We start from the raw sequence: 19,335 nt of genomic DNA, 5'->3' as shown, positions 1-19,335 counted from the left end.
TCAGGAAGGTTTTAATCTGAAGGAACGTCGCCGTCAATCAGCCGCCTGAATGCGGTCGCCTCCGTAGCCGCGCGGCCTCAACCCGCCGGCCTCCACCTCCATCAATCTGCCGTTGCATTCTGGGAGCAGCAGCTTCCTATTCACTTGTCTGCGTCTGTTTGCTCAGGGTCATAATTTACCTCCAGTTTACCCAACATTAGCGGCCACAAAGGGGGACAGTCTGGACCGAGGGTCTATCTGAGGCCGCCCGGCGCCATGGCAACGCCACGACCAGAAAACACAGCACCTGAAAGGACATCACGGAGCCTTCTGTTCCACCTTAACGTCCCCGTTTAAGGTGGAATGATGAAGAAGAGTTCAAACAAACTGAATTTAACCTTTAAAAGCTATAAATGTTTATCATCATTTCATCGACCGACTTCCTGAATCGCCTTCCTCTGGTGTTATTCTTTATTTTCATATCAATAACATGTTGGTCCGTCTCTCAACTCTGTCTGACTTCCTGTCTGTGCTCGCCGTAGTTTCTATCAAACAATCAGGAGGAAATAGAGTTATGGTATATAACTATATATAGTATATACAAGTATATAAAACTATTAAACTAGTAGTTTACTGAGAGTATGCTTTAAAGTGTACTTTCATAAATGGGCTACAAGTATATACAAGTACACTTGCAGTATAAACACTAATAATTTTAAAGTATACTCTCATTAAAGCAGCAGTGACACTAACATTAACATGAAATAATACACGTACACATACAATATACAATAAATAAATAAATAAATAGAAATTTAAAAACACCAATCCAAGAAAAGAATAAGAAGGTCAGAGATAAACTCTGGAGGTTCAGGAGGTTTAAAGGGAACCCTTCAGGGAAAGACTAAGTTTCTCCTGAACAATAGACCGTAACAGTGTTCTAGTTTTCTAGTTCTTGCTTCTTTAAAACTACGATCCAATGAAGTCGATCTTATATTTAATGTTCACGTTAAAGTGTTTCAGTGATTTTAGCTTTTTTGTTACATCATTAAATATCAGACTTTCTGTAAAAACTGAAAACAATAATAAAGAGTTTAGTTGAGTGTGAACACTGCGTGTGTCTGTGTGCAGCTAAATGAAGAGCAGAAGAAGAAAACAAAAGAAAGAAAGAAAGAAAGAGAGAAAGCAGCAGAGTGAGAGGTCTGTCCGGGTGAAGCTCTGACAGGATTAAAGTCTCAGAGACACGAGATGTGATTGAATTTCAATGAAGTGAAACACGTGAGAAAATAACACACACACAATACCACACAATAACACACAATAACACACACACACACACTGCAGAATAAAAGAGGAGAAGAAGAAGCTGGAGGACTCTGGAGGAAAAGCAGGAAACAAAACAAGAGAAGGAGCTGAAGGAGACTCAGATTAATCCTCTAACACACTTCTGACATATTAAATCCTCCTGATGACACTCTGAGACACGCCTGAGTCTTTATTATTAATATTTATTTATTATCTGAGTCTTTATTATTAATATTTATTTATTATCTGAGTCTTTATTATTAATATTTATTTATTATCTGAGTCTTGATTTATTTATTTATTATCTGAGTCTTTATTATTAATATTTATTTATTTATTTATTATCTGAGTCCTTATCATTAATATGTATTTATTATCTGAGTCTTTATTATTAATATGTATTTATTATCTGAGTATTCATTATTCATATTAATGATCTGAGTCTTTATTATTAATATTCATTAAATATCATCTGTATTTCTTTAGATACTGACAGTCAGCTGATCTCTATAACATCTGAGTCTCCCAGTAACACTTAAAAAGTATTTCAAGTTTATTTTATGAAGTATACTAAAGTAAAGTTCAAGTATATATTTACAAGTATACTTTATGTATTAAATATACTAATATCGATGTGCTGGTAGTATACTTGTGAGTACTACTTTAATACTTCTTGGCCCACTTTTTAGTTTATAAAAATATACATTTAAGTGTACTTTAACGATTAGTAAACTTTGAGTTCACAACTAGTTTACATCCAAGTTTATTTTTTATATTATATAGTATATATATACTGTATATTCAGTAACACAGTAATACAGTATATATGTATACTGTGTACATATATACTGAATATACAGTATATATGTATACAGTGTACATATATACTGTATATACAGTATATATGTATACAGTGTACATATATACTGAATATACAGTATATATGTATACAGTGTACATATATACTGAATATACAGTATATATGTATACAGTGTACATATATACTGTATATACAGTATATATGTATACAGTGTACATATATACTGAATATACAGTATATATGTATACAGTGTACATATATACTGTATGTAAATGTGTTGCGTTGTTCAGCAGAGAGCGACCAGATGGTGTTAAAGTGAATCACAGCTGTGTGACTGTAAACTACAAACCTTCTTCTTCTGTTCCTCTTTAAACGGCAGCTCCTCCCACCAACACAGACCAGAACACAGACCAGAACCCAGACCAGTACATAAACCACTACACAGACCAGTACACAGACCAGTACACAGACCACTACACAGACCAGTACACGGACCACTACACGGACCAGTACACGGACCAGTACACGGACCAGTACACGGACCACTACACGGACCAGTACACGGACCAGTACACGGACCACTACACGGACCAGTACACGGACCACTACACGGACCAGTACACGGACCAGTACACGGACCAGTACACGGACCACTACACGGACCAGTACACGGACCACTACACGGACCAGTACACGGACCAGTACACGGACCACTACACGGACCAGTACACGGACCACTACACGGACCAGTACACGGACCAGTACACGGACCAGTACACGGACCACTACACGGACCAGTACACGGACCAGTACACGGACCAGTACACGGACCACTACACGGACCAGTACATGGACCACTACACGGACCAGTACACGGACCACTACACGGACCAGTACACGGACCACTACACGGACCACTACACGGACCAGTACACGGACCACTACACGGACCACTACACGGACCAGAACACGGACCAATACACGGACCAGTACACGGACCACTACACGGACCAGTACACGGACCAGTACACGGACCACTACACGGACCAGTACACGGACCACAACACGGACCACTACACGGACCAGTACACGGACCACTACACGGACCAGTACACGGACCAGTACACGGACCAGTACACGGACCACTACACGGACCAGTACACGGACCACTACACGGACCAGTACACGGACCACTACACGGACCAGTACACGGACCACAACACGGACCACTACACGGACCAGTACACGGACCAGTACACGGACCACTACACGGACCAGTACACGGACCAGTACACGGACCAGTACACGGACCACTACACGGACCAGTACACGGACCACTACACGGACCAGTACACGGACCAATACACGGACCACTACACGGACCAGTACACGGACCAGTACACGGACCAATACACGGACCACTACACGGACCAATACACGGACCACTACACGGACCAGTACACGGACCACTACACGGACCAGTACACGGACCACTACACGGACCAGTACACGGACCAGTACACGGACCACTACACGGACCAGTACACGGACCACTACACGGACCAGTACACGGACCACTACACGGACCAGTACACGGACCACTACACGGACCAGTACACGGACCACTACACGGACCAGTACACGGACCACTACACGGACCACTACACGGACCAGTACACGGACCACTACACGGACCAGTACACGGACCAATACACGGACCACTACACGGACCAATACACGGACCACTACACGGACCAGTACACGGACCACTACACGGACCAGTACACGGACCACTACACGGACCAGTACACGGACCACTACACGGACCACTACACGGACCACTACACGGACCAGTACACGGACCAGTACACGGACCACTACACGGACCAATACACGGACCAGTACACGGACCACTACACAGACCACTACACGGACCAATACACGGACCACTACACGGACCGGAACACAGACCAGTACACAGACCAGTACAGAAGGGCCACTCAGCATCTGGTTCTGGAGCTTTCAACCAGATCTCACTGTTTTCATCAGAAGATGACGTTCAGTCAGTTTTCTCTTTTTCTTCTTCTGATTAAATATTCACGTTTTTATAGATTCTGATTTATTTCTTCTTCTTCTTCTTCTTCTTCTTCTTCTTCTTCCTCTCTTCGTTCTTTCTTCTCGTCTGAGGGTCTGGGGGTCTGAGGATTTGAGGGTCTGAGGGTTTTCCGAGGTGTGTGGTGGTCTGAGGGTCTGAGGGTCTGAGGGTCTGAGGGTCTGAGGGTTTTCCGAGGTGTGTGGTGGTCTGGGGTCTGAAGGTCTGAGGGTTTTCCGAGATGTGTGGTGGTCTGGGCCTCGGCCAGGCTTGTGCCGGCCCTGCCGCCGGCCCCCCGACCACCACAGGATGATTTGTGTGCAGCCTGGCTCTGGTTTTGTTCCTGCTGAGGATCATTTGAATAAGAATGATCCCAATAGAGTGGCTGAGGCAGAAAGAAAGCAGCACAAAGGGCCCGAGGAGCTGGATTTGGACGAGGGACGGACCAGGAGAGGACTGAAAAGAGGAGCAGGACGGACGTCCACAATGGAACAATTCACCTTCTAATGGCTTTGATATATTATACATGCCTGCAGACTCTAAACATTGTGTAATTATTTATAAATGACCGTCCCCGTCCCCCCCCCACCTCTCGGAGGCAGAAAGACTCTGCAGGTCTCTGCTCCGTCTCCGCTCAGCTGCAAACCCAATAAATGGAATAATTAATGGAAAATGGTACGGCTGTCTCATAAAGATGTCTTTAAAAACCACTAAAGAGAGCCGGCCTGCAGCGCCGCGCTGGACGGAGGACATGAGGAGACAAAAAGACAGACTTCATCAAGAGAAACAGTCCACATCGCTCCGTCTGGATCAGGGTTCATACTGGACCTGGATCAGGGTCAGTTTTAATGCTGGATCTGGACTCTCTGGGTCTCTGACGCTGCTGAAGTTCTCCACCAACCAAACTCTGTTAATTTTTCTGACTATTTAACAGGTTTAGCTCAGTCTGGATCCACATGAAGAGTCTTAGTCTTTAGTTTCAGTCGGAGTTTAGAGACCAGCGTATAAACAGAGTTCCTGTGACCTTTGACCTTTTATATTCCAGCTCAGTTCTATTCATATTGTGCAATTTATGTTTTTCTAATAAGAAACTTTTCTAAAAGTCAGACGTGTTTCTTTTCTTTTGAAAATGCTTTTGAGGAATGAATCATAGTTTTGGGCAGTTCGGAGTTATTATTATTATTATTATTATTAATATTATTATTATTATTAGAATAGAATAGAAAGCTTTATTGTCATTGTATTAAATACAACGAGATTCACAGTTGCCACTTCTGGTCAGTGCTTTAAAAACAAATACTTGACAAGACTAAATGAGGCAGATAAAACATATAAAACAGGTGAAGTAGATGTAATAAATCAATATAAACAGAAGTGTTACACTAGAGGTATAAAATATAGAAATAGATGTAATGTAAACAGAGATAATTGCTCTTGTAAAATAGGAGGTAGGGTAGATGTAATAAATAAAATAGACAAAGTTGCACTGGAGGTGTAATTTGCATCAAGGATATATTGCACAGATAAATGTGTTATTAGTTCCTCCTCATTTAGTGACTTGATGAATAAACACAACAACAGATTAAATGTGCTGCTTCACTCACTGAGGAAACTTTCCACTGATTTAAAGTAAAGAAGTGAAACTGAATGTTTCAGAGTTTCTTTGTGTCTTTACTGAAGTGAAGGAGGAGAAGTATTAATAGATGATGGAGGGATGAATGGAGTGATGGAGGATGGATGAGTGAATCCTCCGGAGCGTGTCTCCTCCCTGCAGGGTGTGGGGGGGGGGGGGGGGTTCTCCTGACTCTTCTTTATTCTTTATGTTTTTGGTTTTAACTCTGAAGGTGGATCTGGTCTCTTTGGTCTCTTTGGTCTCTCTGCCTCCCGGAGGGGGTGATGTTTTGTGGGGGGGTGGTTTGGGTTTGGGGGGGTCTTACGGGGGGTTATGTCTCCCTGCGTGTCGCTCGCGTGGCCGGCCTCCTCCTCCTCTGATTGGCTGGCCGTGATTACCGGCACGCTTCTGTGCGCGCGTCATTATGTTAATGAGCTCCCCCCCCCCTCCGGCACGGGGCAGACCTGCAGCCCGGTGGGGGGGTACCGGAGCAGGGGGCCGGGCATTGTCCCGGGTTCTGGGTCTATATATAAGAGGGCTGAGGCCGGTCGTGTGCCAGGCTCACCACGAGCACGAGCTCATCCAAATCATCCAAAACTAAAAAGCAAAGAAGACTCAAAGAGGCGCGTGCCATCAGCTCGACCTGCTCCACAACACCTGATCCTCATCCTCATCCTGATCCAGATCCTGATCCAGATCCTGATCCACTCTGATCTCAGACCAGAAACTTCAAACTTTCAAACTTCCAGCTGACTTCAGGTGAGTTCAGAGCCTCTCACAGACTGCTTCTGTTTCAGCAGGAAGACATGTCTCTAAAGAACTTTATTCATTTGATACTAATAATTCACTCACTGCATAGTGTCCTTACATTCTTTAGTAATGTCCAGAAAGAAGTGGCTTTAACGGTCGTTTAACGGTCCTTTAACGGTCATCTAACGGTCCTTTAACGGTCGTCTAACGGTCCTTTAACGGTCGTCTAACGGTCGTTTAACGGTCGTCTAACGGTCGTTTAACGGTCGTTTAACGGTCCTTTAACGGTCGTCTAACGGTCGTCTAACGGTCCTTTAACGGTCGTCTAACGGTCGTCTAACGGTCCTTTAACGGTCGTCTAACGGTCGTCTAACGGTCCTTTAACGGTCGTCTAACGGTCGTCTAACGGTCCTCTAACGGTCGTAGAGTTTCTTCTCTGCTGATCCGCAGTTGTCCAAAGGGATGAAGTCCTCCTGTAGCTTCAGAATGCTCTTTATCTGATGAATTCCTCCTGGTCCTCTAACAGTCCTCCATCAGGTCTTTAACGGTCCCCCCTCTCTCTCTCTCTCCCTGCAGACAGACCTCCGTCATGGACTCGGTCTACTCGGACATGGACAGCAGCAGCTGTGACTTCTTCTCTCAGACGGACGATGAAGACTCTGGTTCCCCGTCCAGCAGCAGTCTGTCCCCCGGTAGACCCGGGTCTCCGGAGCCCGAGGCGCCGGTCCCGCAGCAGAAGAAGCGGCGTCGTGGTCGCGGCTCGGTTCCGGTGGTGAGGAAGAACCGGCGCGTGAAGGCCAACGACCGGGAGCGGAACCGGATGCACAACCTGAACGACGCGCTGGACTCTCTGAGGGGGGTCCTGCCGGCCTTCCCGGAGGAGACCAAGCTCACCAAGATAGAGACGCTCCGGTTCGCCCACAACTACATCTGGGCTCTGTCCGAGACCATCCGCATCGCAGACCTGCAGGGCAAGACCACCGGAGGAGGAGGAGACGGTGCTCTGCTGCGGGTACCCGATCCGGGAGCCGGTCCGGGACCCGGCAGCACCTCCACCTCCTCCTCTTCCTCCTCCTCCTCCTCCTCCTCCTCCTGGAGCTCCGACGGCTCCTCGTCCTCCTCCTCCCCGGCCTACAGCGCCTCCAGCCCGGGCAGCCCCGCCGGACCGGACCGGTACTACCTGCAGCAGCACGACGCGCTGTTCGGCTTCCGCAGCTTCGCACCCGGCGTCTACTGACCGGAGAGACCGGAGGACACCGGAGGACACCGGAGGAGACATGCAGACACATGCAGAGACCGGAGACATGCAGAGACATGCAGACACATTAACTGGACCCACCGGACCCAGATGGACCGGTTCTGTTGGACTAGAGAGAGAATCACTGTTTGCCTTAAACTGACTACAGAGCTGATGATGAAGATGATGATGATGATGATGATGAAGATGATGATGAAGGAGAAGAGAAGAACTCATCTCCTTCTTTATTTAGTTGCTGTTTATTTTATTTTATTTCTTCCTCCAGAACCTCTTTGCACTTTGCCCCCCCCCCCCCCCCCCCCCATGTATCTGGTTTCAGGTTAAAAGTCAATTAAACAATTAGCGGAGAGCAGCAGCAGAAAGAGAACCGTGATAATCCGGTTTGATCGGTCCTTCAGCGGACTGAATGGAGCTGACCCCCCCACACACATTCATTATGTATTCTGACCCCCCCACTGTTAGATTATTATTGTTGTTGTTTTTATTTATTTGATTTATTCGTTTGGTTTGGACTCATTAATATGAAATGTTGTATTTTGTACATAAAGAGATTTTTATTCTATTTACTGCTGCAGAAGAAATAAAGTTATAACGTTTCTATGAACATCACGTGACTGTCTCATTTATAATCTCATTTATTATATCATATATAATCTCTTTTATAATCTCATTTATGATCTCATACAGCCTTTATAATGACAATAATCTCCTCTGATTATTCATATTAATAAAATGACGGTTAGTTCTCAGCATCAGAAACTAGTTCAACAATCATCTAAAGTTTCATATCTGTGATAAAAACCACAATATTCTGTTAAACAGCTCACATTAATTATGACTTTTATATATTAAAAAATAGGAAACATATACTGTACATTATATATTTAAAAATAGTATTTTATTTTTAAAATATTTTTTGTAGATTATAAATTATTTTATTTATTTTTATTTATTTATTTTATTTGTTGGAAATAGGACACATTGATAAACTTAAAGATCAGTAGAATCAACGTGCAGGTCTTTAGATTATTATTATTATTATTATTTTATTATTATTATTATTATTTTATTATTATTATTTTTATTATTATTAATATTAATAAATGAAAACAAACTCTTTATATTAACTGATTCGTTAGACTGAATCTCAGCTCAGAACAAAAAGTAAAAGAGCTGCATGAACTTTAATAAAAGGATTATAAGGGAGGGGGGGGGGGTCTTGTTTCTGCACGTGTTGAGGACAGACAGATAATCAGGGGACACCAGGGACAGACTGGAGACCCGAGGAAAGACATGAAGAAGAAACAATAATCTGTCTGTGAACAGGCCTTATAATAACAATAATAATAATATTAATAATAATATTAATAATAATAATAATAAAACAACAACAGTAATAGTAATAATAATAGTGAATTATTATTATTATTATTATTATTATTATAACAATAATAATATAAATAAATTATTATTATTATTAGTTGATGTTGTAAAAGATTGACTTCCTTCGTTAATAACTGTATTTTCAGGGTGAACAGTAATAAACCGGATCAGAGCTGAACGAGTTGTTTCAGTTTCAGTCTTAATATATTTAAATATGACCAATAAATAATAATAACTAAATAAATCAGTCAGTATTTATTACTGAGATTAATTCAGTGAAAGTTTAACATGAAGAGTTGGTGATAAATATCATTTAGATCTTCACATCAGGAAACATGTTGTGTGATATATTTATGTAATCTTTAATAAAATGATATGATATAACAGTAACATGTGTGACAGTAATGAACCTCTGTGTGTTGTTACTCTTCATCATTCTTCATCATGAACTCTAAACAAGGATCTCATCTGAGTGATGTCATTCACTGAATGATGACGTTTACAACTCAACGGATCCCTGCTCGTGTCCGCGGGGACGCGCTGATTGCGCGCTCCTGACGCTGACTCTAGTGCATTGTTGGTGTGCGCGGGGGCGTGCGCTAATTGAGCGGGATTAACCGCCGCCGGCTCGCGCACCTGCAGACTCTTAATGAGGTCCAGAAAGTTTAAATAAGATTTCTATTGTGAAGAGAGGGGCTGCACGGCTGCACGGTGGTGCAGTGGTTAGCACTGGCGCCTCACAGCTAGAGGGTTGCAGGTTTGAATCCGGCTTGGGACCCTGTGTGGAGTTTGCATGTTCTCCCCGTGTTAGCGTGGGTTTTCTCCGGGTACTCCGGTTTCCTCCCACAGTCCAAAGACATGCAGGTTAGGTTAATTGTGGACTTTAAATTGCCCGTAGAAGAGGAGGAAGAAGAGAGAAGAGGAGGAGGGAGAGAAGAGGAGGAGGAGGAAGAAGAGAGAGGAGGAGGAGGATAATAATATCAAGAGTGATGAAGGAGGTTATTAACAACGTTAACTGATGGTGTTCATCTGTAAGATTATATTGAGTGTAACCATGGAAATATGTTTTCTTAACTCCTCTGACTGTCTTCATCTCCATAGCAACAGCAACCAACACGTTGTCACCCAACTCGTCAGGTACGTCCACATCGTCCCGCCGCTCAGCGTCTCTTTAGGGTTAGTTAACTAAACCACTGCAGCAGGTTTAGGACAGAACTACATGTTGGGTTTAAAACTCTAATGTTACAGTGAGAACGAGACTGAACGTTGTGAACACGAACGTTCTGTCTCTGTCTGTCTCTACTCTCTGTCTCTACTGTCTGTCTCTACTCTCTGTCTCTACTCTCTGTCTCTACTCTCTGTCTCTACTGTCTGTCTCTACTCTCTGTCTCTACTGTCTGTCTCTACTGTCTGTCTCTACTCTCTGTCTCTACTGTCTGTCTCTACTGTCTGTCTCTACTCTCTGTCTCTACTGTCTGTCTCTACTGTCTGTCTCTACTCTCTGTCTCTACTGTCTGTCTCTACTGTCTGTCTCTACTCTCTGTCTCTACTGTCTGTCTCTACTGTCTGTCTCTACTGTCTGTCTCTACTGTCTGTCTCTACTCTCTGTCTCTACTCTCTGTCTCTACTGTCTGTCTCTACTGTCTGTCTCTACTCTCTGTCTCTACTGTCTGTCTCTACTGTCTGTCTCTACTCTCTGTCTCTACTGTCTGTCTCTACTGTCTGTCTCTACTCTCTGTCTCTACTCTCTGTCTCTACTCTCTGTCTCTACTCTCTGTCTCTACTCTCTGTCTCTACTGTCTGTCTCTACTGTCTGTCTCTACTCTCTGTCTCTACTCTCTGTCTCTACTGTCTGTCTCTACTGTCTGTCTCTACTCTCTGTCTCTACTGTCTGTCTCTACTGTCTGTCTCTACTCTCTGTCTCTACTGTCTGTCTCTACTGTCTGTCTCTACTCTCTGTCTCTACTGTCTGTCTGTCTCTACTGTGATTTCATGTTGTGGAGTTTCAGTTAAGAGTTTTACTGTTTTATGAGCTCATTAAATATTGATCAGGACAAGATGGAGACAGCAGGACGTCCCCCCCCCACCCAAGCTTCCTCTCTAGAGGGGGAGGTCTCAGCTGTGTCCCCGTCCCCCGTCCCCCCCAGCAGGTCGTTATTGTAACTGAGGACCAACAGAGTGATTAAAGTCCAACTACAGTTAATGGACAACAGATGGTGGAGACACACTGAGACACTCTGAGACACACTGAGACACACTGAGACACTCTGAGACACACTGAGACACACTGAGACACACTGAGACACTCTGAGACACACTGAGACACTCTGAGACACTCTGAGACACACTGAGACACTCTGAGACACACTGAGACACACTGAGACACACTGAGACACTCTGAGACACACTGAGACACTCTGAGACACACTGAGACACTCTGAGACACACTGAGACACTCTGAGACACACTGAGACACACTGAGACACTCTGAGACACTCTGAGACACACTGAGACACACTGAGACACACTGAGACACACTGAGACACACTGAGACACTGAGACACACTGAGACACTCTGAGACACACTGAGACACACTGAGACACTCTGAGACACTCTGAGACACACTGAGACACTCTGAGACACACTGAGACACACTGAGACACTGAGACACACTGAGACACTGAGACACACTGAGACACACTGAGACACACTGAGACACTCTGAGACACTCTGAGACACACTGAGACACTGAGACACACTGAGACACTCTGAGACACACTGAGACACACTGAGACACACTGAGACACACTGAGACACTCTGAGACACTCTGAGACACTCTGAGACACACTGAGACACACTGAGACACACTGAGACACTGAGACACACTGAGACACACTGAGACACTCTGAGACACACTGAGACACTGAGACACACTGAGACACACTGAGACACACTGAGACACACTGAGACACTCTGAGACACTCTGAGACACACTGAGACACTGAGACACACTGAGACACACTGAGACACACTGAGACACTGAGACACACTGAGACACACTGAGACACACTGAGACACACTGAGACACACTGAGACACTCTGAGACACACTGAGTGTCTCCTGGTTCCATCAACAGTTTCTATAGTTACTGAAAACACTGAACATTAAAAAACAAACTATAAATGTATAAAAGGTGTTTCCTGTGAGGTGTTACCATGGTTACAGCTGTTTATAGATATTATATTCATATTATATTAATATTATATTAATATTCACTCAACTTCAGTCACATCTGAAGGTTTTCTATTTAAAGAGTCAGTGTGAACGGGACCTTTCTGATGGTGGATCAGAGCTCCTGATCCGCTGCCCGTCCTGAGGGGACAGCAGACACACTTCCATCAGCTCTGATCCAGGTCAGCCTGAGCAGCACCTCAGGGTCAACCAGTCACCTCCAGCCAGCGACCTTTGACCTCCGGCTCACAGCAATCTGCTCAACAACAGCAGCTCAGTTTGAGGTCTGGGAGACAAGTTAGAGAACACAAGAACAACTCAGCAGTAATAATAATAATAATAATAATAATAAATTATAAATAAATAAGTACTACTAAAAATAATAATAATAATAATAATAACAAATAAATAAATAATTATAACAAATAAATAAATATAATTATAATTATTATAAACTTTATTAGTATATCACCTTTCATCACCTTTCATCACCTTTCATTAAAATGACTGTTAGTCCCAAAATAAAAATAAATAAAGGTTTAATAAAATATAAAAAATCAAACCAATAAAAGCAACAAAAAAATAATAAAACTATTTAATTAAAAACCACATACCAGTACTAGTATTAGTACTACTTAGTACTAGCAGTACTAAGTGTATATAAAGTGTACTAGTATAACATTTCTGTTTCTGTCTCCTGACTCTTTCTGGACTCCTGGACTCCTTCTTCGTCCTCTGAGGTAACAAGTTGTTATTGGACGTTTGTTCTGTCATTGATTCACCTGTCACCTGGCCCCGCCCCTCACCTGTCACCTGGCCCCGCCCCTCCCTACGGTGACTCCTGTCAATCAAACAGACGCTGATACTAAGAGGACCAATTAGACTGAAGATAAGCTCCTGTTTTATCAACAAGTCATTATGGAGGAGGAAGAGGAGGAGGAGGAGGAGGAGGAGGAGGAGGAGGAGGAGGAGGAGAGGAGGAGGCGGAGGAGGAGGAGGACAACAAGAGGAGGAGGAGGAGGAGGAGGAGGAGAGGAGGAGGCGGCGGAGGAGGAGGAGGACAACAAGAGGAGGAGGAGGAAGAGGAGGAGTCCAGAGACAGGTCTCTGGTCTCTGGACTCAGGTGGTCTCAGGTCTCTGGGGGTCCTGCAGTCTCTTTCATTCAGCTGGTTGTAAATTCCTCCACATTGTTAAAACTCACTTTACGGTCTTTGTGTGAGAGAACTAAAGCTCTTTACATGTCCTCCTCCTCCTCCTCCTCTTGTCCTCCTCCTCCTCCTCCTCCTCCTCCTCTTGTCCTCCTCCTCCTCCTCCTCTTGTCCTCCTCCTCTTGTCCTCCTCCTCCTCCTCCTCCTCCTCCTCCTCCTCCTCCTCTCTGACATCATGTCCTCACTAATGCAGGTAAACACATTCACTGTTTCTGTTCACACTGAACAACATTAGAACGTTATTAGAAAGTTATGATCTTGTGCACATTTTTTCCTCTTGTTAGAACAAAGTACAACTTTATTATTATTATCATTATTATTATTATCATTATTATTATTATTATTATTATTAGTAGTAATAGTAGTAATAGTAGTAGTAATAGTAGTAGTAGTTGTAGTAATACTAGTAGCCTGCATGATGGTGACCTCATGTGACCCCACCTGCAGCAAACGTGAGGAAGAAGTGATGCGTCACAGCGAGCGGCGGCCATGTTGGAGAGGACGCTCCGTCGGCCACATGAAGAAGAGCGAGCTGTTTGTGTGACAACAGAGAGGGAAGAAGAAGAAGAAGAAGAAGAAGAAGAGATGGAGAACTTCCACTCTTCACTTCCTCCATTCAGACAGTCAGTTTCCAGCCTGAGGCCTCGCCAGCCTCCAGCAGCAGGAAATGGACCAATCAGTGCTTTATACCTGAACATTAGCACTTTATTGTGGCGGGGCAGCTTTCCTTTACAGCGGAGCAGAGAGGACGTGTGACGTCTTTTAAACCTCATTTATGGGTTTCTGCAGTTAAACTCTTCAACTCTTGAAGCAGCATATTTGATGAAGTAGGTGTAGTAGGTTATATTTAAATGGTTAAAGGCACTAACTGTACGTCTCTTTGGATGAAGCTTCAGCTAAATAAATAAATGTAATCAGACAGATCACTCACCGCAGAGGCCTGTACTACGAAGCGAGTTCATCATACCCAGGGTATGTTCTCGTTATCTGGCTTCACTTAACCTAACAAACGAGATCTCGCTAAACTGTACTACGAAGCTGGTTATCAACTCGGTAAGTCAACCCACAGTTTTCCAATCTCGTTATGAGCGCGTTCACATGAACGAGGAGGTGTTTGCAGCATTTGACCAATCACAGACATGAACAAGACTACTGACAGACAGGCAGAGCGGCACATTTAACAAAGGAAGAAACTATATTAGACAAATACGAAGAAGTTAAACACTTAATCTATACTAAAAGTAACACAGTTCAAGTGGTCAAATACAGGAAGGACAGCTGGCAAAAGGAAAAACTCCCGATGTGTGAATGCGTAAATTAACAGATTTATTAATTTAACGGAAAACTCAAAAGTAAGGTAAACTTGTCTAAATATAAACAGAGTTTATAAGAATAATAGATGGATGGATTATACTTAATTTGACCCTACAATTACCAGAGGGCGTCTATGAGTATTTAAACATCCTTTCAGCTGCTTCCCCCTCTCCGGCGGTGTGAAACGGACTCAAGACCAAGTAAAAAGAAAAATATATAAAAATATAAGTCAAAGCGTTAAACACCCCAGCATAAAGTCAGCTGTCCTTCCTGTATTTGTCAGTTCAAACTGTGTTGTTTTTAGTCTGGATTATGACTTAAATTTCTTCGTATGTGTGTAATATTATCATGCAATCACCTCACAGAGCTCTGATTGGTCAGTAGGAGGTGCTTTTATACGAGTTGATCTCTTATGCTGAACGACTAACCTGCTCCGGAGCAGGTTAGTCGTTCAGCATCAGTTACCATGGTGATCTACCCCGGTAAGAAGTGAACCAGCTTCGTAGTACCGAAAACCCAGAGTTAACCCTGAAGTTACCTCGATAACCGTAAATCCTGCTTCGTAGTACAGACCTCAGGAGAACACTAGTAAAGATAAAATGAATGTAGTTGTTTTAACTCTTGAATCGTCAGACTCGTTGGAGATGAGTCGGGCCTCAACAGAACCAGTGCTCATTACAGAAGAGCTTTACAAAGCCAACATAAAGATAATAAAGGATACAATCCAACGACAGATAACTACGCACATTCCCACATAGATTTACTAATAAATATAATAAACCCAAACGTGGTCTGAAAACTACAAGTGGTCAACAGATCGGCTCTAACAGGAAGTAACTCTCTCTGTCACTTCCTGTAAATCCAGTGAAGGAATCTCCAACGAGCCGGATGATGATTCACTTCTTCTCAACTCCCTCATTTCAGATCTGCTTCAGCGCAGATGACCAGATCTGAAAGGAATCAGGAAAGGAAGCAGAGAAAGGAAGCAGAGAAAGGGCAGAGGAGGTGAAGGAGGAGGAGTGATGGCCTGAGGCTCTCTGACCTCCCACAATGTAAAGATATGTTGTCTTCATTTGTAAAGGACACACAGACACACACACACACACACACACACACACACACACTCAGTGACTCACGCTTGCTCACACGAACACACACTTACAGACACGAGAACACACACACTGATACACAGTTCACCATGTTATGATCTGAGCATATTGTTTTATGCTAAATGCAGTACCTGTGAGGGTTTCTGGATCAATATCTGTCATTGATCTGTGTTAATTGATTTACAATAATAAATATAAACATACATTTACATAAAGCAGCATATTTGTCCACTCCCATGTTGATAAGAGGATTAAATACGTGACTAATCTCCCTTTAAGGTTCATTTAGAACAGATAAATAATGTGTGATGAATTGACAGCCCTAATATAAATATATATATGTAGATGTCTGTGTAATCACTTTACATGTAAATATGTGTATTATAATTCTATTTCTGACATGTTTCTGCTGTATTTGTGTTTATAAACGGTGAAACAACATTTGAATTGTTCTATAATAATATATTAAGTAATTATCACTAAAGATTTGTACATTTTGATAGTCGTCTGTGTCAGAAGCATCGCCTTGAAGGGGTTTATATCACAACAATGACCCGCTAGCTCAGCGGTCGGCAACCTGCGGCTCTTTAACTCCTCTCCAGAGGCTCCCTGTGGATTTATAGAAATGGAAATGAATAACTGTGTTTTGTTTACATTTTCATTTTTATTTATTATTGTTGTAGGTCTATGGTACGACGGTACAATGTGGTATTAGGGCCACATTGAGGAAAAAAATAAATCTGAGATTTTGAGAATAAAGTCATAATATTATAAAATAGTAATTTTACGTGTTATTTTCCTTTTTGCTCGTTAAGTTATGATTTTATTCTCGTAATATTCTGACTTTATTCTGTAAATCTCAGATGTTGTTCCCTCAATGTGGCCCTAATACTCCGTAGTACATTGTCTCTTTGGCCCTCACTGCATTAGACTGATATACTATATATTTAGACTATAAACTGAGTTACCTTCATCACAATGATCAAATGTTTAGCAGCTCCAGACAGATTTTATTTATTTTTTGCCTAAATGTCTCTTTAGATAGTAAAGGTTGCTGACCCCTGGTCTACCTGTACATTATCCCGTTTATTACGCGGCTACTTACTGAAGAAATCAATGATTTGATTAAATTAAATCGGTATCCGATAAATCGTCTAAAATGCAGCTGGACTCTGGTCTGAGAGACTCTGATCCTGGACGTACATCAGCCGCTGCAGAACCACAATCAGACAACATGGATAAGAATAATACAGATAAAATGTAATAAAAACTGTTACACATCTAATTTAGATAGTTTTATATAAATATTATACTGATATTAATACAACAAGACTTCAGCTTCCTGTAACCATGTTTCCTCAGCGTGTGTGTGTGTGTGTGAGAGATCAGAGGTCAGCAGGTCGACAGGTAGAAGTGGAGGCTGAAGGACTCTCACAGCAGACTGAAGAGACTCTAATGATCTCTGAGAGGAGGCTTCAACGCTCCGTCACCTCCGACACACTGCCCCGGGGCATGATGGGATGTCAGGGGCGGGTGGGGGGGTGTCACTTAGTTTCCCTTTAAGAGCCCACAGAGGCAGAACAGAGTCACAGGAAAGTGTCAATCAAGAGATCAGCCAAGCAGCATCAACACACACACACACACACGCACACACACACACACACACACACTGTAAAAACTCAGTAAGTGGAAAGGTTCTGAAGCTCCGAGTTCTCCAGTTGTGACGTGTTTGTTGACGTCAGAAATGGCGGAGGACATGGAAGTTAATGTTTCGGTGCATAATAAGTAAATATGTTGTGATTTTAGTCGTGTATTGTTTTTCTTGTCTGATGAAGATGTTGATATTAACGGCCTCATCTTCTTCCTCTGTCATCGTGTCTTTATATTTCCTGCATCATGTCACTTCTTTGCTAGCTCGCTAAATCGATAAGCCCGGTCTACGGTCGCCGCAGTGAAGCCGGCGCGAACGCTCCGCAAGTTATCGCCGTAGTTTTGTCGTGCACGTCTGAATTTCTCTAACTGCGCGCCGACTGTGAGAGAATCTGAGAGATCGTTTAGTAAAAGCTTAAAGAACAGTTATGATGTAAAGAGTGGCGAAGCACCGAGAGACAGGAAGTCATTCAGACTCGGAGGTCAGTGACAGTAATAGTTCCAGGACACCGATGCGATGTTTGGCGGTACGTACATCGGTGTTTAGTGTTTACTACTGTTGCCAGGCAACCTACTCTCCTTTCCGGTACCACTCGTTGACTTCCTGCCGATCCACAGACTGTTTTGTTTTGAGGCCTCGTGGCGTTTCGGAGCAACGAACAACGCGCTGAGCATAAACAGCTCTGTGCGTGCTCGTAGTGTGCACACGGAGTCTACGGAGGCTCATGGAGGTGTGTCTACGGAGGCCCACGCCACGGTGAGTAAAAGGAGGCCAACGCCACGGTGTGGTAATAGAGACGTTTTTTGCTTTAACTTTACATTGTGAAGTAAATGTTGATGCTCAACGTGATGTCTGTAGAATAATGACTCCATCAGGGTTTAGACTTTAAACACTCTCCGTTAGAGTCTCATAGTGAAGCTGAACTTTATGTCTCCAACCAGAGAACCCAGAGGGGGGGGGGGTCTCTGCAGGTCTCTGCAGGGCCAGTAGTGGTCCTCAGGTGAGGGGGGAGGGGGGGGGGGTCAGGTAGGTCAGATAGAGATCAGGAAACTGAGCCTCAGAGCTGCTGCTGATCTTTAGGTAAACAGATGGGAGTCTCTCTGCCCTCGACACGATAACCTCTGACTCCCCCTCCTCCCCCTCCTCCCCCCGCCATGTGCCACTGATTGCACCTGTAACGCCCCCCCCCCCCACCCATCCCTATCCTGTCCCTGTCCTCACTCGACTACCTGCCCCCATGTTGGAACAAATTGCAGCAAAAGTGCCCACTATGGTGTCTCTCCAGAGGAGAAAACATGATGCAGTACCCTCTAGAGCAGAGGTCTTCAACAGGGGGTCCGCGACCCCTAGGGGGTCCGCAGAGGTACTGCAGGGGGGTCGCGAAATTTTCGTATTATTATTTTTTTTAATTATTATTATTTATTATTATTATTTTATATTAATTTTTGGTTGATTAGACAACATCACTCATTTTCGTTTCCACATTTGTTTAAAATAAAAATGTCAATTTGAATAGCTGGTATGCCTGATCATCATGCAACTGATTGGTATCAGTTAACATGGTATGTTTATAAATGGCAGTGGCCTGGCCACCCGACTCACTGTACCGTTCACATGTTTA

The 19,335-nt window shown here is 43.5% G+C and overlaps 1 protein-coding gene across 1 annotated transcript; it reads left to right on the top strand.

Moving 5' to 3' along the window:
- Positions 1 to 7,052: 7,052 nt before the first annotated feature.
- neurog1 (neurogenin 1) lies at positions 7,053 to 8,389 on the top strand. The gene has a single exon (XM_074647681.1). It carries the CDS (start codon positions 7,148 to 7,150, stop codon positions 7,793 to 7,795), a length of 648 nt encoding a protein of 215 aa, XP_074503782.1. The 5' UTR covers positions 7,053 to 7,147; the 3' UTR covers positions 7,796 to 8,389.
- The last annotated feature ends 10,946 nt before the right edge of the window (positions 8,390 to 19,335 follow it).

Source organism: Sebastes fasciatus, chromosome 10 (assembly GCF_043250625.1).
Source record: "Sebastes fasciatus isolate fSebFas1 chromosome 10, fSebFas1.pri, whole genome shotgun sequence".
NCBI classification, from domain to species: domain Eukaryota; kingdom Metazoa; phylum Chordata; class Actinopteri; order Perciformes; family Sebastidae; genus Sebastes; species Sebastes fasciatus.
Note: the sequence above shows the minus strand (reverse complement) of the source record. Positions and strands in the feature narration are given on the sequence as shown.